Below are 22698 nucleotides of genomic sequence, written 5' to 3' on the forward strand. Positions count from 1 at the left end.
GGCTTTAAGTTTGAATAACAGCAATAACAATAACTGTTTGTGCTAAACATTGTTGTAAGCTGTTGATATGTAACAATTTAAGACTTTTTAATAATCTAAAATATGAATAATTTTATACCCCTTAAATATCAGACAGAGAATCATAAAATTTAAGGAGGGGCTGACAAGATGGCTCAGTAGGAAAAACACTTACTATAATACCTAAGTTCAATGTGGTGGAAAGAGATAACCAACTTTTACAAGTTTTCCTCTGACCTCAACAGCTAACACACACACACACACACACACACACACACACACACACACACACACACACACACACATTAATAAGTAAGTAAATAAACGTAAAGATTTTTGAAAACACTCAAACTTCAGGCATGTGTTACATTAAGCATCAAAAGGAAAAACAAAAAACAAAAAGCCAGCCTGGTCCAGAGTTTGTGCACCTGTCTTGCAGTGAGGTTTGCTTTTTAAAGGGACATATTGTTTAGTCAGTGACACTTACAAGTGTCTAGATGTCAACTTGACCAGAAGAAGAGGCATTTCCTAGCTCACTTGCTATAGTAACAGAGGAGGCATGGGCTCCGTTCTTCCAGTGTCTGCTCAGAACAAGGAGAGGTTCTGTTTTGGGTTACGGCTGCCCCCAGCTGCTGACCCCCTCCCAGGGAGGCCGCTGCTCACACCTTCACTGTCTCCATCCTGTTCTCCAGCTACTTTCCACTCATTATCCTCCGACCAAGTCTTTCTTTCCCTTCTTGTTCTCCTGTTCAATGTTGAGACATTTATAGACATGACTAGTAAGTCAAGTGTTCTTTGCCCTCAGTTGGGCAAATTGACAAATTACATGCTGATTGTTACCTTTGGTTCCCAGATCCTTTATTACAGGCAGGACAGATTTGCTCCTCTTGGGCAAAGCTCTGGGCAGAAAGCCACACACTAAATTTTACCCTTAAATTATAAATATTGTCCAATTGGGAGAACACAGGAGGCACAAAATGCCCACACACATTACTAGAGAGCAGTTCTCATCTCCCACTACTCACCAAGGTGACGTGGGTTTTAAATAATACAGCACTGTATGTCTATAAATGTCTCATCGTTGAACAGGTATCTCCTTCCTTGTTCTCCCACTCTGTTCCCGATCCAGCTGGGACCTCTCGCTCCCCTAAGCTCTCTTTCCCCCAACCCTTGCCCTCCATTACACCCCCCACCCCCACTTTGCTCATGTAGATCTCATCCATTTTTCTGTCATTGGGCAATCCCTGTGTCTTTCTTAGGGTTCTCTTTACTAGGGAGCCTCCCTGGAGTTGTCAGTTGCAGTCTGGTTATCCTTTGTTTTACATCTAGTATCCACTTCTGAGTGAGTACATACTATGTTTGTCTTTCTGAGTCTGGGTTACCTCACTCAGGATGATATGAGACCATGATTGGAAAAAGCACAGGGACAAATAGCCAAACTATTGGAAACACATGAAATGTGAACCAAAAGCTGAGGTGCCTCCATGGAACTGGACCAGGCCCTTTGGATAAGTGAGACAGTTAATTAGCTTGAACTGTTTAGGAGGCCCCCAGGCAGTGGGACTGGGACCTGTCCTTAGTGCATAAGCCGGCTTTTTGGAACCTGGGGCTTATGCTTAGACACTTTGCTCAGCCTTGGTGTAGGGAGGAGGGGACTGGACCTGCCTTGACTGAATCTACCAGGCTCTGCTGAGTCCCCAGGGGAGACCTTGCCTTGGAGGAGGTGGGAATGGGGGATGGACTGGAGGGGAAGGCTGGGGGGTTGGGAGGAGGGAGGACAGGGGAATCTGTGGCTGATATGTAAAATCAAATTAATTATAAAATAAAAATATTTATTAAAAAATCTAAGAAAGTGGCCTTTAAAGGTCATGGGCAAGTAGAAATGGTTCATGCAAAGCTTGTAATAATTATAAATTTCAAAGTATACAGCTCATAAGGTAGAGTGAACTATTCAAGACTGGATGGTCAGCTCTCCAGTACTACACAGACTGGATGGTCAGCTCTCCAGCACTACACAGATTGGATGGTCAGCTCTACGGTACTACACAGACTGGATGGTCAGCTCTCCAGCACTACACAGACTGGATGGTCAGCTCTACGGTTCTACACAGACTGGATGGTCAGCTCTCCAGCACTACACAGACTGGATGGTCAGCTCTCCAGCACTACACAGACTGGATGGTCAGCTCTCCGGCACTACACAGACTGGATGGTCAGCTCTCCAGTACTACACAGACTGGATGGTCAGCTCTCCAGTACTACACAGACTGGATGGTCAGCTCTCCAGTACTACACAGCCTGGATGGTCAGCTCTCCAGTACTACACAGACTGGATGGTCAGCTCTCCAGCACTACACAGACTGGATGGTCAGCTCTCCAGCACTACACAGACTGGATGGTCAGCTCTCCGGCACTATACAGACTGGATGGTCAGCTCTCCAGTACTACACAGACTGGATGGTCAGCTCTACGGTACTACACAGACTGGATGGTCAGCTCTCCAGTACTACATAGGGGAGAAGAGAGGATGGTCAGCTCTGCAGTCCTACATAGAGTTCACAGCCAGAGAATTGGAAAAACCTCTCCTTGTGGTTTATGAGCCTGATTTGAGAGTAATACTACAAAACTTCTTTAACAGAGTACTAAATAATTTCTAAAGGTCCTTTCAATTATGGCCTTTGGTTTTCTGCATATAATTAAATATGAAAAAGAAATGATGAACTAAGAATGTAAGAATGAGCCATGAGATAGAAGTTGAACGCAATCACTAATCAGGAAGAAGGAAGGAAGAGGAGGAGAGTGAGACAGTTGAGCAGGAAAAGGTGTTTGCCCTGATTCCAATCGTGACCACCTGAGTTTGATAGACAGGCCGCACATGATGGAAAGAGAAAACTAACTCCTGCAAGTTGTAATTTGTTACCCACATGCTCAGTGTTGTACCCTACCCATCCTCCACAGACAAAACCAATAAATGTAGTAAAAGAATTAAGAATCATGACTACAAGGATTAAAAAATATCACACCAGCTAAATGATTGGAGAAAGGGCAGTAGGTATATATAATCTTTACTTTTAGAATCATCTTTCACACTCACTATATAAGTTCGGGTATTTTAATGCCCAAATCTCATCTTTTAAGTGTATGGGCATGGGCATTTATTTATTCATCCATTTCTAACCAAAACTCATGAAGGAGCTACATGGAGGCGCTCAGAGAAACACATGCTTCCTCCAGAAAGCTGAACGCTCAGCATCACTGCAATACCAATGCTCGCCAAAAGCAGCATCACGGAAACACAGGTGGGCCTTCTTTCCTGTAGTGACAACCAGTGCACACATTTCCCTATCACAGTGGTACAAGATCTAAATTCAGGAGAATCTCCATCTCAAAATAGAAATAGTGCTGCTTGCTCTATCCCTCCCTAACTTAACTGTTTTAAGTCCAATGACATATCAGATGCATATATCTATTAAAAACATATACATGTGTGCAATGTATTCTGAATATCATGCATTAGATGCAAAGTCATCCATATCATATATTTATATGTATGGTTAATAAAATAAGGTTTTGACCAGTGAAGTAGTCTGTGAAGACAGAACAACATTATTATCTATTAAGTGAAGACTTTGAAAACATAATTGGGTATTAGGATAATTACATATTATCTTAACAAGGATATAAAAATATCTCCCTATAGTTCTCATTCATTATTAAACTGAAAAAACTTGATTATTTTATAGCTCAAAACTCAAATTTCATTTGTTCTTGCCATGTAATGTACAGAATAAAATCTTTTAAAATTGTGGACAAAGTTTAATAACATTAAATATTATATGTAGGTATCATGGACTCCTAATCGCCATGTAAGAGTGAACTCAAAGTAGTCTTGAGAGTGAGACACAGCCCAGAAACATGATAGCAACAGTGGGGTGACAGTTTGTACAGACGGCACTTTGGGAAGATCCTGGTAAGCACGTGTTAGGTGCAGCCTGGTCTGTACACATACGCACGCGCGCACACACGTTAACACGCACACGCGGCATAGATGGAGTTCTACAGTGGTAATTTTGATCTCAGTAACTAATGGACCCAATCCAGTAAGTTTGTATAGGTATGGAAAATAGAGAAAGTAGGGCATTTGTCTATTTCATGTTAGTGTACTATGAGTTGTTTTTATTTGAAGTAATTTCCCAAACAGTACAGTGAATCACATTTTCAAATATGTCAAAAGTCAGCAAAAATGTTCACTGTTCATAAGATTTATTGAATTATGTGAAGTATTTTTATGGAGTTCTTCTACCAGTGACATTATTTGAGAAATAAATCTCAAATACATTATTTGGATAAGTTTTCCTGTTGTTGTATTTGTGAACTGTCATTTGAGTTTTTAATTCCTTTCATAGTTTCACACATCTGCTCACTTACATCATCCTTTATGGTTACTTTAAGTTCTAAAGACATCTTCTATATAGTCCTAAATTTTATACCACAATTCTATATTTAAACACAGCAAGAACAAAATATTTTCCTTTTAAAAAATACAAGCTAAATCAAAAAATAGAAAATTAAGGTGTACCATTAAGTTTTAAGCACACTTGCAGAAATAAATTTCAAAAGTATTACATAAAATAATTACATCTGAAGATTAGGAAACACTAATTTAAATGACTTCATTGTAGGACATCTCAAAATGCACATGTGTTTTCCTAATGTTGACAGCACACACAGTAGTTCCCAAAGTTATCTGACCAAGGTCTGTCTCTGTCTCTGTCTCTGTCTCTGTCTCTGTCTCTCTCTCACTCACACACACACACATACTTCTTAGGATTAACTTTTCCGAGAATACACAAACATGGTAAGTACCATGGCCTTTGTCTTTGACTGTTTCACTTGGTATAAAATCTGCAAGCTTTGTCCACATTGTATATTGTGAACCAGTAATTTAAACCTTTACCAAGCTGACAATGTGCCACATAGGACTATCTCTTATTATTTAACTGATATTCAATGAAAACATTTTTATCAAGTTTCACAAACTGACTGATTTAAAAGAATGAACTTTATGTTTCTAAGTATTAATACCCTCTATACTAACCTGTTGACTGATTTTAGCTAGGTCCCTTTTTCATATTCATATGAAAGATTAAGAAATATCATATAAAGGAACCTATGAATGTGCATAAAAAGATGAACAATAATCTAAGAAATATCCATTTTGGGCCTTATACTCAGGTTGCACCAGAAACTAGAAAAGCTTCTCAAATATGCTCCTGAGTTCCTCATTCAAAGCCATTTTATCTGCACAACAGGCCCACCAGCACTCCATCATGGATGAGGGAGGGAGAGCACACGCCTCCCAAGGAATTTCAGGAAGTTATCTGCACATCGGGCCCACCAGCACTCCATCATGGATGAGGGACGGAGAGCGCACGCCTCCCAAGGAATTTCAGGAAGTTAAGGTCGCAGGAGGAGGGGCCACAGTCCTCCGTGGTGTAGGCACTGCAACATGAGCTCCCCTCAAGTAACTCATGACCCTGTTCATGCAGTCAATCCTTGCTAAATACAGCAGGCCACACAGACAGACAGAGAGACAGGCAGGCAGACAGACAGACAGACAGACACCCGAGCAAGAGAGGAGGGCCTTGGAAAAGAAGAATCTGGTAGGAGGAGGAAAGAATCACGGGGTAATAAGGGCAACGGAGACTTTAATCAAAGAATGTTATAGATACATATGAAATAATAACGTAATAAATAAGCTAAGTGAATAATGTTCAGTTAAAAGCTATCAATAAATCATGACTTTCCTTCTGAGAAACTTTTCCTATGAAATCTACTAAAAGTCATTTGGCTGGGCATGGTGGTGCACACCTTTAATACCAGCACTTGAAAAGCAGAGGCAAGTGGATCTCTAGGAGTTTGAGACACACCAGGGTTACATAGTGAGAGCCTGTTTAAAAAGAAAAGCCATTTGTTTTGAGTCCCAGGTCATGCCATTTAAAGGCATTCTATAGAGCAGTGAGGGAAAAACTGGCCTTCCAGGTCAAAAGACACGACCTTACTGACTGGAGAAAACAGGCTGTCGGGTGGGGAGGACCCACGTTAACGCCTGCTGGTCAGGTCTCCCCTCTCACGCCTGTCTTCCTTCTGCTGAGCAGTGGGTCCAGCCTGCGTCTGTTCAGCCCTGCTCCAGCTGCAGGCTTGCACGCCACTGACTGTGCCTTCTCAGTCCCGTCCTCAGAGGCACTGACTCTTTGGAGCACCGTCTATCTGAATCCTGACTCTTCAAAATGTATGACAGGCACTTTCAGCTCTGCCATGCACAGAAAATATGACGGGTTGGTGTCATTTCTTATATTTCATTTCCTAAATTTCATGATCCTAGTTTGTTTGCTACAAATTCTTAACATACAGAGTATATAAATGGAGGCCAATGATTACATTTATGAAAAAAGGATGAAAATGGGCCCATGAAAAGAAAGAAAATTGTTACCTGCTCTTGGAAATAAAGTCTGTACTTCTTTGTGAAAAATGAAATACATATTCAAGAATGAGAAAAGAAAGAGATGAATGAAAATTTGAGAAAACTAGCTGTTAAGGCATGTTGGAACTGAAGAAAATATGCCTGAATTTTTAATATTTACATACAATACTTACTGAAAGTATTTCTTCTTTCAACATTAAAAACTAATACACTGTGAGCACCGTCCTTTGAAGGTGTATGCATCAGCATCTTTTTTAATATTAGCAGGGTTGTGCAATCATCAATACTGTCTACTTCAGTAAATCAACATCACAAAACAAAGCCTTGTGACAGCAGCAGTCACTGAGTTTTCCTTTCTCCTCAAATCTCAGCTGCCACGAATTTATGTTTTAAAAATAAAAATCCCTTCATTGTAATGAACCCACAAATAAAAATATCCCATAGATACACTAAGGTAGTGACAGAAACAAACACTTGTTCAGTCTCAAACAGTGTACATCTCAATGATCTTCTACACAGACAGAGTACCATATATTTCAGTAGATTTGCCTATTCTGGACATTTAACACAAATGTGATAAGTAACAAGGCCTTTGTCTTTGACTGTTTCACTTGGTATAAAATTTGCAAGCTTTGTCCACATTGTATATTGTGAACCAGTAATTTAAACCTTTACCAAGCTGACAATGTGCCACATAGGACTATCTCTTATTGTTTAACAGATATTCAATGAAAAAAATTTTATCAAGTTTCACAAACTGACTACTTCATAAAAATTGACTGCTTATGTTTCATGCTATCAATATAATGTTTACATTTATGTTTTTTAAGAGGTAAGAATTTTCTAGTAATGTCTATGAGAGAAAAATATTTTAAGTTATGAAAGCAGAAATGGAGTTGGGAAAATAGACATGACTTAAGTGATAATTAAATAGAAAATTAGTAAGACCTGGAGCCTGGAAGGAGGCAATTCTGTGTAGTGGAGAAAAGTTACCAAAGAACAATGCCCAGCTTTCTGGTTTATGCAAGTTTGAATATAGAGGTGTCAGACCCCTAGAGAATGAAAAAAACAAAAAAAAAAAAAAAAAAAAAAAAAGAGGATGAGCTATTTATTAGGGCTGTTTGTTTGACAGTCTGGGAGGTAATAAAGAATCTAATTCTACATACTGAGTTCAATGTTTCCTGTGATAGAGAAGATGACGAAAGCTCTTAGCTGGAAATAAAAGTTTTAAAAGAAAGTTTTCTGTAGACTGTTGTAAAATGGATGAGAGCATCTTCAAAGAGGCATCATGAAATTTGCAGGCAAATGGATGGAACTAGAAAATATCATCCTGAGTGAGGTAACCCAGACTCAGAAGGATAAACATGGTAGGTACTCACTCATAAGTGGATACTAGATATAAAGCAAAGGATAACCAGACTGCAACCCACAGCTCCAGAGAAGCTAGCTAACAAGGAGAACCCCAAGAGGGACGCATGGATCACCCTTGGGAAGAGGAAATGGATGAGGTCTCCATGAGTAGACTGGGTGTGTGTGGGGGGCATTGGAGAGTAGGGGATGGGGATGAGAACATAAAGGAATAGGATGGTGGAGCTGGAACAGGAATGGAGTGGGAGAGCAAGGAAAGAGATACCAAGATAGAGGGAAACACCATGGGGATAGGGAGAAACCAGGTGTGAGGGAAGTTCCCAGGAATCCACAAGAATGGCCCCACCATAGACTACAAGCAATAGTAGAGAGGGTGTCTGAACCAACCTTCTCTGGTAATCAGATTGGTGACTACCCTAACTGTCATCATGGAGCCTTCATCCAGTTACTGATGGAAGAAGATGCAGAGATCCACAGCCAAGCACCAGGCCGAGCTTCAGGAGTTTAATCAAAGAGAGGGAAAAGGGATTCTATGAACAAGGGGCATCAAGATTATGATAGGGAAATGTACAGAGATAACCAAACCAAACTAGTGAGAACTCATGAACTGTGGACCAATAGCTGTGGAGCCTCCATGGGACAGGACTAGGCTCTCTGCATAGGCAAGACAGTTGTGTAGCTTGATCTGCCTAAAGGACCTCCTGGCAGTGGGGTCAGGATCCATCCCTGGTGCATGAGTGGGCTTTTTGGAGCCCAGCACCTATGGTGGGACACCTTACACAGCTTTAGTATAGGGGGAGGGGCTTAGACCTGCCTCATCTGAGTGTATCAGGCTCTGCTGACTCCCAATGGGAGACCCTGCCTTGGAGAAGGTGGGCATGGGGGTGGGTGGGTGGGATAGTGGTGGGAGGGTGGGAGGAGGGAGGGGAGGGGATCTGTGGTTGGTATGTAAAATGAATAGAAAATTTCTTTATATATATATGTATACATATATATGTGTATATATATGGAACTCTTTAAAAAGAAGCAAAGGTGTTTCTAAATGGCTGATTTCAGGTCTTCCACGAGCCACTTCTATTCAAAGATTACAGTGGATGGCTAGTCAGACCAATTATCACAAGAAATATGGAAGTCATCTGTCTATCTAAATACTCACCCATCCATCTACACATACATCCACACATATGTTCACCTATGCACTTCAAATCCACGAAACAAAGGGCATCACCAATACAGAAATGGGTCAAGTGGAAAGAACTTGGGCTTAGGATGGGTTTCGAGAAAACACTGGATTTGCATACGGAGTCTCCCAGAGGTGGACAAAGAGACAGACAGAGAAAGAAGAGTGTGCACAATCACAAAAACCCAGAGCAAAGTCTCAGAAAGAGAACAGTAGCGGGGCAGAGTCTAATAAAACTACCCTGGTAAATATGAAGTGGATAACTAAATTTAGTAGCCTATTTAGTTCTACACAGTTTTAACGAAAGTAATGCAATGCACAACTGTGTGATTATAGTGACTACTGTATGTATTTCTGAGGGTAGTAAGAGAAATCAAGACATTTTGTTATGTAGTTTAATATGCAATAATGAGGCAAAGAGAAAACTTTCCACTAATATATTTATATAATGCAGTTCATGAAATTGAACAGGATTTGCATTCTTTTGATATTTAACTCAAATTCTTCAACAGAATAGGGAAACAAGAAAACACAGTAGACCATACTGTTTTCATATCTGCAAGGCAGAAAAATGAATTCTTTTTTTTTTTTTTTTTTTTTTGGTTTTTTGAGACAGGGTTTCTCTGTGTAGCTTTGCGCCTTTCCTGGGACTCACTTGGTAGCCTAGGCTGGCCTCGAACTCACAGAGATCCGCCTGGCTCTGCCTCCCGAGTGCTGGGATTAAAGGCGTGCGCCACCACCACCCGGCCAGAAAAATGAATTCTTAAAGAAAGATGATGACACGATTTTTCTAAAATGGACACGTGTCATTAAGAGAGTATTCTCAAACATCTTTCACAGCCAATGCAAAGGAAACTCTACATGGCTGCTCTAAGGACTTCCATGAGCCACCTCTATTTAAGACTGCAGTGGATAGCTAGTCAGGTCAGTTACCACAGGAAAGAAACCAAAGCTTGCAGATTGTGAAAGAGGATGTAAAGTGATCTTTAATCATGGACGACTTGTATGCAGAGTCATAGAAAACTGTATATACAAAATCAATAAACAGAAATCAATGTAGATTCTAGCAATGATTTATTAACAGCACCAAAAACAAAATGCAAAGAGTATTTTTTTTAAAAATTTATATTTAAAAATGATTACAGTAAAAATACAAATATAATTGCAAGAATGTAAAGAAAATATAAATGGAACAGCACCTCATGTTTGTGAACTGCAAAACATAATCTGAATAATGGAAATAATCCTCCATGCTGGGAGATGGCTCAGCCCACAGGTGCTTGCTGTATGAGCCTTGAGTTTGGGCTTATAGGGCTTGAGTTTGATCCCTAGAATGCATGGGGAGGAGGAAGGAAAAAACCCGACTCTACAGTTTCTCTCTGACATGTACCAGCACACACACACAGCAATAACATTTTAAATAATTAAAAATTGATTTTTAAGTGGCAATAACTCTCAAATTGACTGAACCTGACCTCTAACAAAATTCCAACTGCTTTCTTTTTCAGAAACTCCCAAACTGATTTCAGGATTCATTAGAAAATACAGTAACTCCAAGGAGTAAACAGACAGCATCTTCATTTTCTGGGGTATTCCCTTTCAATATAGACATTCCTGAGCCCTACTCTAAATATACAGGATCACAACTGTAGGGGTAGTGTCCAAATATTTCTATTTCTTCTTTAGTGTTATATATGAGCATAAGATAGTGTTAGAATAAGACTCTCATGTTATTATAGGCAAGCTGTATTTTCATTGAGAAAGGAAAACACATGCCACTGGTCCAGCCACACACAAGAGGGAAGGAAGTCTACTGTGTCCTCTGAGGTGAGTCAGCATGGAAAAGCATTTCCAGAATGCAAACAAAAAAGAACGTAATATAAGTCGAGTACTAAATAATGGTGCATTCTGAAAATATCTTCCAATTGATGGAAACACATTTCATTGCGCTCTTGGCTAACTACGGAAGCAGTTACCTCTTGAGTTCCTGATTATAAGGTCACATCATCAACGACACGTGCTGGTGTGTGCTGGTGTTGCTGTCTACTGTGTGCATCCAAACTCTGGGAAAGAGTGAACCACTGACAAGGTAAAAACGACTAGGAAGATAAAGCAGGCAGCTATACAGGCCAGAGTGAAGATGAGAACACATGATTTTAGTGTCCCAGTCATAGCTATTTTTACATGAAATATTACTGCTGGTCCTCTCCCCCGGCCCCGCCTCCTCTTTGTTTAAAAACATGTGGCGGCACCATTGCTGCCTCAGCCTCTCGGGTGCTGGGATTGCAGGCACGAGTCACTGTGCCCGCTATAATACTTTCCCATTAAAGTGGTGTGAGTCTATTTTCTCATCTTAACCATCATGGAAACTATGATATAAAGTTAGTATCCCATCAGCAATACCTTTGTATCAATATTTAAATAACGACTGCTCTCCTGTCTCGACAATTCAATAGTGTAAATCTCTCTTATAAAAACAACTAATCATGAAAACTTGAATCTATACCAATGTTTTCTTCCAAAAAATTCTTATTGGAAGAGTAGTCTTCATTAAAAATGAAAAGTATATTTGTGCAGCATTTATAGATATAGTACTAATATAAACTTATGAAAATTCTCTCTCTCTCTCTCTCTCTCTCTCTCTCTCTCTCTCTCTCTGGTTTGTTTGTTTTTGGTTTTCAAGACAGGGGTTCTTTGTGTATCCCTGGCGGTCCTGGAACTCCCTCTGTAGACCAAGCTAGCCTCGAACTCACAGAGATCCGCCTGCCTCTGCCTCCTGAGAGCTGGGATTAAAGGCGTGCGCCACCACTTGCCTGGCAAGTTTCTGAACTTTTAATCTCTGCCTCATGTCCCCGAGCAGGACACGGAAGAATGGCCAGGGTTTAGTTTGGAGACGAAGCTGTGGAGATGGCGGGTCTGAAGAGGTATTTCTGTCACTGTTCGGTTTTCAGCTTCCATCCCCTTCCTACAGCACTGTGCTTCATGACAGCTACATTAACGAGTTGTTCTTTTTTTTTGTTCTTTTTTTATTATTTTATTTTAACTAAGAAACCATTTTACCTCCAGTGTAGAAATGTTTCATTTCATTTCTGTCTCAGTTATCAGTTCAGTACATGAGATGTTTTCTAAATAAGTACTGGTTGAATGAATGATTTCTCTTGAATACTGGTTGAATGAATGATTTCTCTTTATCTCTCAGTATCTTATCTAGTCCTAATTTCTCCCTTCCCTATTGTATAACATAACCAGAAAATGTATGTAATATACTTGTACCTTCTACAGTGTACCACGTGCAATCACTAAGGTGACGGGAAAATTTTACCATATGTGTGTGTGTGTGTGTGTGTGTGTGTAAATATAAACACTCAATTGTGAATGCTATCATTCATTAATCAAAATATAAAAACTAACATTTAAGGAACTATTTTAAATTTACTTTTGCTACCCATTTTCTTCTTAAACATTTGGCAAATTTACTTTAATATGACTCACTACAAATGAATAACACAGTCTTGCATTGAAATATGCATCCTGCAACAAGGTCTAATCATTGCAAAGATAATAGCAATCATAACAGCATTCGTGTGTATTAAAGTCATTATGGTAAGGATCAGAACTGTTATAAATACTCAACAGTGACAATTCTTTTTTCTTGGTAAAACTTGAATTCAAAGTGAAAGATATGAAACGTCCACTGCTTACTGTAGAATAAGTCAGCTTCCAACAATGTTGTATAAGAATTTAAGTTACGTTTAGTTTTTAAACAATCTATGATTGTAATATCAAGTACCAAAACACAATGTTGCTAATAATAACCATACATAGTTCCCCTCAGAATAAAGACAGTTAGATTGATCCTAAGAATTCAAGAATTTATAGTCATAATGAATGAGGAACACTAACATTTTCTTATGAGCAATTGTAGTTACTTCTTGTCATCTTAAAAAACATAAGTTGCCTAGAGACATCAACCTGGCCCTTGAAATTTACAGGTCCACAGCATCCACAGTAAGTTGAGTACAAAATAATCATCTCGCTAGGAATATAATCATCTCCCTTGCCCTAATAAAAATAAAATGACCTTTTTGTCCTGAAGAAAATGGTGATAGCAGCATTTAAAAGTAGAGAGCTTACATCACACACTTCTGAGCTTCTGCCCACCAAGCCAGGTACCAGTAAGAAACTCTGGCTCTAGGCAAACTTCAAAGGCTCATGTCTTCTCTGTCCAGCACAGAGAAAATGCATGAGACTCACATTTTGCTATGCTCCTGAAGAAAGTAGACGATCCTTCAGAAATTTTTCCTCTATGAATTAGTTGTGACATGATCATAATGTCCACAAATCAGGAAATGGTTGTTTTAATTATATGATAACTCTATATAATTATCAAGTTAGATATATAACAAAACAAACTTGAACTACTGGTTTAGAGTCAAATGACAGAATGTACCTTACTAAAGGTAAGTTTTTATGTTTACTATATGCTATAAAGACCTAGTAGGGTATAGATACATCTGAGAAGAAAAGAAATATACGCAACTGAATTGTATACTAAATGAGAAAACTCCTATCCCGATTGTCCTCTCTTCATTTTGAGAAAAGCACAATGTGAAATGGGTCTTGATATGATAATTTAAATCTGACATATAAACAGGTTTTGCTTCTCAAGTAAAATTTGTATAATTTAAAAATCAATTTCTGCTAGAAAACTCGATTCCTTAAAAATGACATTATTTGCAATTTTCATTCTCAAATAGATGTAATTAAAGCAAACACTTCGTCTTGAGACAGGCCGTCCGTCTGCACACTGTGGACTCCAGTGTGCTGCACACACCGGAAGACTCAGTGGCTTCTGTTATGGGGGAGCAACTGCTCTTATGTTATACGGTGTCTCCTGGGCCACCTCCCTCCCCTCGCAGTCTCTCCACCTGGGTGCATGGTAAGAAGAGCATGATCTAACACATCTGTCCTCCAGACAGACCCGGGAATCATGGACCAGCAGCATGGTGCATGCCTGGAGTCTGAGCATTTAAGAGGCTGAGGCAGGAGGATCATGAGTTTGATACTAGCCTGACCTAACCATAGCAAGTTCAGGTCCAGTGTGGGCTAAGAGTGAGATGCTGTTTCAAACAACAAAACCAGAAGAACCACAAATGCCAGGACATAGAGAATACTGTTCCTGTTTCTAACTGTTCTCAGGCCTCAAAATGCACTAGAATATCTCAGAAAATCAGTAAGTCTCAAGGGAAATAGAGACTTAATAAGCGTTTTCCAATTTTTTTTAAGATTTTTTCTACTAAGCAATTATTTTTTTTTTTTGTAAATAGAATCTTATTTTAAGGGTACTGCCTTTTCCCTAAGAAGTCTCCACTCTTGGTAAAAAGATATGCAAGTTCCCCTTTCATTCATCTTTAGAGGGAAGCAAGGTATAATGGACTGTGAATTCATGCTAAGAACACAAAGTAAAATCAAACTTAAATTTGTTGGTAAACAAAATCAATCAGATCTAGTGGCTACAAATCAACGTACTGCAAACCAACCCGACAGTAATTTGCAGTGCGGTAATCGGTTGTGTTAGCAGAAGACACACACACAGGCACAACAAGAGAAGACGAGGGGATTGGAACGAGACAATGCTCAGGAAGGGAAGAGGCAAGCTACTATGGGGGGCCCTCCACAGCCTGAGGCGCCTTTACCTGTCCTCTTCGTCGTCTTGGGAGACGCTCCTGCACACGTGCTCTCTGTCTCTCCCTGGCCCGGGAGCATCTTGTGCTTTTCCCTCCTCTCCTGGTTCTCTGTGTCTCCCCTCCTCTCCTGCTTCTCTGTGTCTCCCCTCCTCTCCTGCTTCTCTGTGTCTCCCCTCCCCTCCTGCTTCTCTGTGTCTCCCCTCCTCTCCTGCTTCTCTGTGTCTCCCCTCATCTCCTGCTTCTCTGGGTCTCCCCTCCTCTCCTGCTTCTCTGTGTCTCCCCTCCTCTCCTGCTTCTCTGTGTCTCCCCTCATCTCCTGCTTCTCTGTGTCTCCCCTCCTCTCCTGCTTCTCTGTGTCTCCCCTCATCTCCTGCTTCTCTGGGTCTCCCCACATGTCCTGCTTCTCTGGGTCTCCCCTCCTCTCCTGCTTCTCTGGGTCTCTCCTCATGGCGGGTTTCTGCGAGCTCCCTCCCTCTCCCACCTTCACTAATTATCTCCTCCTTCACCTCTTGCTCCTCCTGTACTGCCTCGCCTTGCTCAGCCCCTCCTCCCCCTCCCTCCTCTACTCCTTTCCTCCTTTGAATGAAACACAAGTGGAAGGCATGCAAAGAAACACAAAAGAGAAAAAAGAAAAGTCAAGAAAAATGCAAGTGAAATGAAACAGAGAGACAATGAAAACGACCAAACTTAGGTGAAACTGAAATCGCTTAAACGTTGAATGCTTTTTCTCACTGCATACCAGACACACTGGCAAGCAATACCTAATCATGGTAGTTTTAAAACTGTATCTTTAGTTACAGAATGACATGGGAAGCGGGCTGGGTCTGCAATCTCTCCATTAGGAAAGTTCCAACATCCACGAAGCAACAAGAGGGAACTGGAAGAAAAGCTAATGTATACTAAATTTTCTTGAGGTAGTCAAGAATGTTTCCATGTATTTATAATACTTTCAAGAGGGTAAGAAAGCCTCCCATTAAAAAAGTAATAGTTTTTCTTTAAATTAAGGAAATATATTCAATCAGAAAAAAGTACCCTCCAAGATAATTGTTTTTCATAATTATCAGAATGTTAGATTCACACCTTTAATTAACTAACATTTTAATTTAATAATGATCTAACCATGGCTGTTTATAAGTTACAAACACAAAGATATTATTTCAAGCAATTTAGTACACAAAACTGTCATCAGTTCCATAAAAATTGACCAAGATTAAATAAAGTAACATATATAGAATATCCTATTGCTTTTACTATATATATACCGGTATTTTAGAAGATTATTTGCTATTTATCCAAAAGAAGAAGACCGTCTGAAGTTCAGGACAGTTGCTGCCCCAGCGCCCTTACCTGATTCTCCGGTCTCCCCGCGGCCGCTCTGACTGGACGGACATGTGGCTCGTACTGCTGAAACGAGAGGCACTACTAGTCCTGGAAAGCGCAGACACATCACTTACATCACTGTCCGAGGATTTAGTGGAGACAGTGTCTGCCCCTCTATGTGGATCCCATCCCGATCGATACTGTTGACACAGATTGACAAACACGCACAAGCTGTCAGTATTACCACAGAAAGCCATCGTTAGCCTGCTCCTATTTCAGCACTTTAACTGTCCACCGAGGGTACTGCAATACCCAACTCAGTTGCATATAAAACAAAAGTGAATGGCAATTATCCTAAAACAAAAATAAAATTTATATGAAACCTTTGTTTTTAGCAAAGCAATCGCAGCCTTTTCACCACACCCCAATGGAGGCCATTAAAAGTTTCAAAACAGCAACGGCCTTAGGGAAGAACACTTAGCTAAAATCTGGGAAATAAACATTTTGCTTAACATTAGGAAGCACAGCTCTTAAATTTCTGATAAAAATGTGAAAGAAAAGAAATCTGGTCAAGTTGCCTCTGTATAAAGACCAATTCTAGTAGCCATCAACTTTCTCTTTAATCCATTGCGCTTCACTGAAAACCTAGAGATAATACAAAATCTAATTAATGAAAAACTAAGCGTTTTAGAAAAGCCAGGAGAAAAGTGAAGTTTAATTTCTGAGCATTTGCAGGAATTTTGATGAATCCTAGAAATATTAGAAAAAGTCATTATTTACAATAGCTCAATCTTCCTGGAATTGAAATAATTAGATAGTTAAGTGGCACAGCAGGGCTCACGGGACTCTAGGGTGCTCAAGTCTTCTGGTAAATTGAAAACCAACATAAATATTTTATGTTAATGACCTACTCTCATAAAATACATTTAATGTTAAAACTAATGGACATAATTGAATTTTATCACTGACAACAAAAGATCAGTTGCCAAGAGTCCTCAAGCTGAAATTTACAAAAGAAAAAGAAGAAAGGAAAGGGAGGTAGGGACCTTGGAGCCTGGAACCTTGGAGCAAAGGAGACTCACCAGCCGAGCAAATCTGGGCAAATTAATCTTTAATATTCTTATTGTAAGATGACAATAATAATCATATCCTTTCTGCATGGTAGTTTTGAAAATTAGAAACGATATGGGTTTCATTACATGATAGCTAGTGTGATGTAAATAAGTGAAGTATCATTACTATGTTGTTACTTCTGGATTCTTCTAAAAACCCACCCAGGATGGCTATGCTATGCCAGTATCACTGCGCAGGAGACTCTGCTAATGCACTTCTTTTATGCTCATTATACACCTATAATATTAGACATACATACATATATATCTATATATGCTGAAACATGCTTATTTTTAGGAATTAATATTAGTCTAGTTTTTGAGAACTTTCTAAATATAGTAGAGGCAAGTTTCACAACGCTTTTGAAAAAACAGGTATTTTACATAAACTACTAACTGTGACTTGAAGACTTGTCACTTCATAAAATAATCCATGAGAAATAGTGGTTCAGCATAAATATTTGATAGATACATTTTAACCAATACAACTTGAACAGCAAGTGGCCATAGCTTAAACATTTATATCCAAATGACTTGTTTTGTTTATTCTGGACCTATTCTGGACTGTTTCTAAGATGCTATAAAACATTAATAATCAAATTCATTAATCTAGAAATCCATAATTAAATTAGGTGGCAACTCACTTTTTTACCTTACCTTTCAACTTTAATTACTAAAAAATAAATTATTCAAAACACTGCTGCCCCTTTCCCCAGGAAATGCCTATATAAAGAGAATGATGGTGTTTATTAATATGAATAACATTCAATTATTTGGTACAAATTTAGTTCATAATACTCTTTTTCAAATAAATTCATTTAAAAGTACCAATTAATTTATTATTATTATTGTATTATTTCAATAGATAGTCAAGATTTTCTGTTATGTACCCACCTGTACATCTAAATAATATATGTGTGAACAACTGTAATAGACTATATTTATATTATCCATTCAATTTATTTAAAGTACATTGACCTGAAGTTGAGACATATATGGAAATCTTTAATTTTACCAATATATCTTTTAATATTTCAACTACAAAAATGTTTTAATTGTTCAGTAGATATTTAACTGTACCTGGGGGACTTTATTTTTCTCATTTCTATAATTTATAAAAAAAGAGAAGCAACCTGCTACCATTTATTTTGAGATATTTCATAATTAGATAGAAAAGCAGTCCAGCATTATATTTCTTATTTGCTTTTGCTCATGAAACATCATATCTGAATTCAAATGAAAAATGAAGAGCTTTAACTGTAGCAGGAAGTAAAGACAATAACAGTCATTAGACACCAAGTGTCTTGAGTGAGACTGAACCACTGGTCTGAATTCTAGCCATATAAATGACTAGGTTTCCTTTCTTGGACTAATTGCTTTTACGAGTGTCTCAGTTATCACTGCAAACAATGTGGAAACAACAATGCCTTTCGCTAGGCTTGCTGTGACGATGAACAGAACAATGCCTGTGTCCAGCACAGTACTGGACACACAGCAAGAGTTTAAATGGCAAATGAGACTATGTTTGAAATCTTCTATTTGGAAACAAACTACTCAAGGCCAGGAAAAATAACTTCCTCAATTTTGTGTTTTTCTTAGCAGATAAAGCAAATGACTGTTGGAAATTCAATGCCAGCTTGGACTACAAAGCAAGACTCTGTCTAAAAAACTAAACAGGACACTCAGTAGTCTCCTAGAAATAGCTCATGTTGAAGTGCAGTGCCTAAAGCATACGGTCATTAAAAGAAAAAGAATTAAACGGTATAGCTTGTATCAAGAACAGAAATAGCTAAAAGCTGTAGTGTGATGGTATAATTATCTACTCGAGACTGTACCATTCTGTTGACTCCTAAGTAACTAAGCATGTTTACCATAGGGGTATACCTGTGTCTTCAATCACAAATAGATTTGTAATAAGAGAAACTTATTACAAATGAATGAGAATGAGAAACTTCAAAAGTGAGACCAAGAAAGTCATTTAAAATTACATTATTCATTTGTATGTGTGTGCATATTTCATAGTGCCAGAGAGTAGGCTGCTGGAGAAAGAAGTCATCAACAGTCTTTCCCAGCTATGATTCCTATGAACTATGATAATAACCTACTAGACAAGACATGACCTCTGATGCAACCATGGCATCACTGTTATGGCAGTCAACCTATGGTTTTCTGATTGGATTTGAGGCTCACTATACAAGAGGAAAGAAAGGTATGCCTGGCACTATAAATCTGGGCAACAGCTGGTTGGCTATGGAGATGTTGGCTATGGCCATGTATGGGAACCCACTATTTTTTTTTGCTAAATGAAGATGTTGTCTAAAAGCCTTCTAAATACTCATTTATATCTAGAGACCAGTATTGCTCTCAGCCTTGCAAAGGGCAGAAGTTAATGCAGAGAATCATAACTGGTCAAAGTGCTTAGAATAATTGTTAGTCAAGTCTAGACCCTAAAAAGGAACATTTACATCACTTCTTCAAGGCTCATGAATGATGGGATGGAAATATAAGAGGCAGAGGACAGGAAGATGTGCAGCAAAAAGATGTCTTCTGGACACGACATAACCATTTTATGCATGCACTCACTTCAGTTGTGCTTACCTACACAGGACCTGTCCAGCACCAGGAACTTCCTGCATGGGTGAGTAGAACCATGGGGCTCCACTGATTCATGGGGACTCTTGGCAGCTACTGGCTGCTGGGGGTACAAGGTGTAATTTTCTGCAGTAGAGTAACTACTGATCAGCTGCTCATGCAAGCCCCTCTAATTAAATTCAATGGGCTGCACACAAAAGGACGACACGGGAATAAGTGGGGAGGGGATTGGAAAGAAAGATTTCAGTTGGAAAGGGAGAGCATCGGGAGGAGAAAATGACTAAAATTCAGTGTGTATTAGAGAGGGCACTGGAGGGTGAAGTGGCTCAAATCTGCGTGTATATGTATGAAGCTACAGGGAATAAGACAATGAAAAATTTAAAACCCTTTAATATAAAGAGTAAGGACATAGTTAATATACTTAGGATAAAACATAATTATATATATAATTCAAGCTCCCCTTAAAATTATGACCTGCTACTATAATTTATATAGAAAATGTTTAATGTATTTTTACTCAAAGCATGATAAGAAAAAATGATAAGCCGGGCGGTGGTGGCGCACGCCTTTAATCCCAACACTCGGGAGGCAGAGCCAGGCGGATCTCTGTGAGTTCGAGGCCAGCCTGGGCTACCAAGTGAGTTCCAGGAAAGGTGCAAAGCTATACAGAGAAACCCTGTCTCGAAAAACCAAAAAAAAAAAAAAAAGAAAAAAAAGAAAAAGAAAAAATGATAAACTTTAACAGTGATATAAAAGCAGTTCAATTATTATTATACCCAGAAAATGAGCTACAAATGTGAATAAGTAAATTGGTTTATTTAGCAAATAGTTGGTGTTATCTTTGCACTATACATCAAATAAGGTTTTAAACAACTGTCAGGCAGGATACAGTTGACGGATTAACAAGGAATGCTCATTCTTCTATTTAGTGGAGCAAAAAACAGAAGGTTCATAATCTTAGCTGAAAACTACCCTGCTTGGTGATCACTAAAATCTTGAGCAAGGCTTTCCCAACAATGTTGTGATATTTCATATGTCAATTTCAAGCAGATCATGAACTACAGAAATTTACAGAAAATTATCATTCTTCAGAATGTTCTAGACTCCCAGGAGTTCCTAAGTGGCCTGGAAAAGTTAATGTTCTTCCCATTTATCTAAAATTAGTGGAAAGTAACAGTGTATCTGCAAAGCTCTACTGGAAAGCCAGAAATCATTAAAATTTTAAGATATAGTTGATAAAAATTGAATTTTTAAAATAAAAGTTCCATATTCTCCAGTGTCCCCATTTGAAAGTGTTGGGCAATTTCCCAGACTGTTATCCCCACCCCCACATAGCACTGCATCAACTTTGGCTACGCTAGTCTTTGTACATGAACATCTCGGATAAAGAATTATGAGTTTCCTCAAGAACTGGTTAGCTCCAACTGAACAAATCTTACTAAACACTGTATTTTGTTACAAAATGCTAGCCTAAAAAATTATTACAAGTGCTAGGCAGAAAACAATATCATCGTCATTAAGAACAAAGTAAGTTTATGTATCAATCAAGTAGTATTTGGAAAAATCTTTAAATCACATTTAGGGAGTGTGGTGGTTTGAGAATAAGGACCATAGGCCCTATGTTTGAATGCTTGGTCCTTAGTTGGTGGAACTGTTTGGGACCTATTAGGAGGTGTAGGCTTATTGGAAAAGATGTCACTGGGGAGTGGGCTATGAGGTTTCAAAAGCCTAGTTAGCTTTCTCTAACTCGTGCTTGTTCATAATGATGGAAGCCCTCAGCTACTGCTCAAGCACCATGCCTGCCTGCCTGTTTCCTAGTTCCCACCATTATGGTCATAGACTCATCAACTGAATTGTAAGCCTCAAATAAAGTCTTTCTTCAATAAACTGCCTTGATCACAGTGTATTATCACAGAAAGAGAAGAGTAGCTATGACATGGAGAAAAAAATGAAGAGACCTAAAGATCAGGAAAAAATTAGGACTAACAATCTTTGGAAGCATGACTTCTGAAATCAGTTTGGGGGCAGTGCAGAGAACAGAGACAAAGCCTACTACAGTCAATTACGGAATTATGTGAGTGGGGGCTGGTATCACTTCTGTCATTATGCCTTTATATTATATCATAATTCAAAAAAGATTATCTGCTGCCCTTTAACAACTCCATAATTATAGTTAATCTCTTAAATGAGCTAGTTTTTTTCTCCTGTGAAGTACTTAAGGCTCTTATAGTCACTAATTTGTACACACAACAACAGCCCTAATTGTCAGGGACAATTTTGTTTAGATGTGACTCCTGATGAGGGTACTGTATGATCTGTACATGAGAGGGAGGGGCAGAGAAAAGCCAGAGACATTGGACTTAAATTTAAGATTTGCCTTATAGACAATATTCTACAAATGAAGATTCTCTTAAAAGACTACTGATGGCGACAAATTCAAGAGAAAGGACTCTGAGGAGTCCACAGACTATCTGCCTCAGGCTGGCGGGGAGCCAAGGGCTGAAAAATTTCTCTAGAGCCTAATATACTGAACTTTCCCTCTGGATTCTTCAGTCAGTGCAGTAATAAAACTAGTTATGATCATTATCTGTATACCTCATAAAAGGCAATGTTTTAAATAGCATATGCAAATTCTTTCGTTGATTCTTTCCAGGCATTATAAGGGGGCCTTTGTCATAGCTGGAGCTAGAAGAAAGTTGTGTGTGGTACAATGAGCTATGCCCTGGACCCTCCCCATTAGGTAAATGTAGTCACCCTCCAAGACACAGGAGAGATGAAATCTCTTGTGAGGTATTCATGGAGGATCAAACATTACTCTGAGTGATCCTAAACTTCTTAAATGAAATCCGTTATGGTTTCATCGTTTGATTTCACGCGTCTCTCTGTTTGGTCTGCTACCATTTCTCCCCGTTTCTCTCATCTCTCCAACTATCCACC

At 39.0% G+C, this 22698-nt stretch overlaps 1 protein-coding gene across 49 annotated transcripts in view; it reads right to left on the reverse strand.

The window, feature by feature from the left end:
- Rims2 (regulating synaptic membrane exocytosis 2) overlaps positions 1–22698 on the reverse strand; it is a 491805-nt gene that overhangs the window by 91041 nt on the left and 378066 nt on the right. For 34 of the 49 annotated variants that reach the window (XM_042265269.2, XM_042265264.2, XM_076555845.1 and 31 more), the window contains one exon: positions 16085–16257. The exons of the other annotated variants lie outside the window; for them this stretch is intronic. In XM_042265269.2, coding sequence (XP_042121203.1) covers positions 16085–16257 — 173 coding nt within the window. The remainder of the gene's footprint in view (positions 1–16084; positions 16258–22698) is intronic. 49 annotated transcript variants of the gene reach the window in all.

The sequence above is a fragment of the Peromyscus maniculatus genome, chromosome 20 (assembly GCF_049852395.1).
Source record: "Peromyscus maniculatus bairdii isolate BWxNUB_F1_BW_parent chromosome 20, HU_Pman_BW_mat_3.1, whole genome shotgun sequence".
In the NCBI taxonomy this organism is placed as follows: domain Eukaryota; kingdom Metazoa; phylum Chordata; class Mammalia; order Rodentia; family Cricetidae; genus Peromyscus; species Peromyscus maniculatus.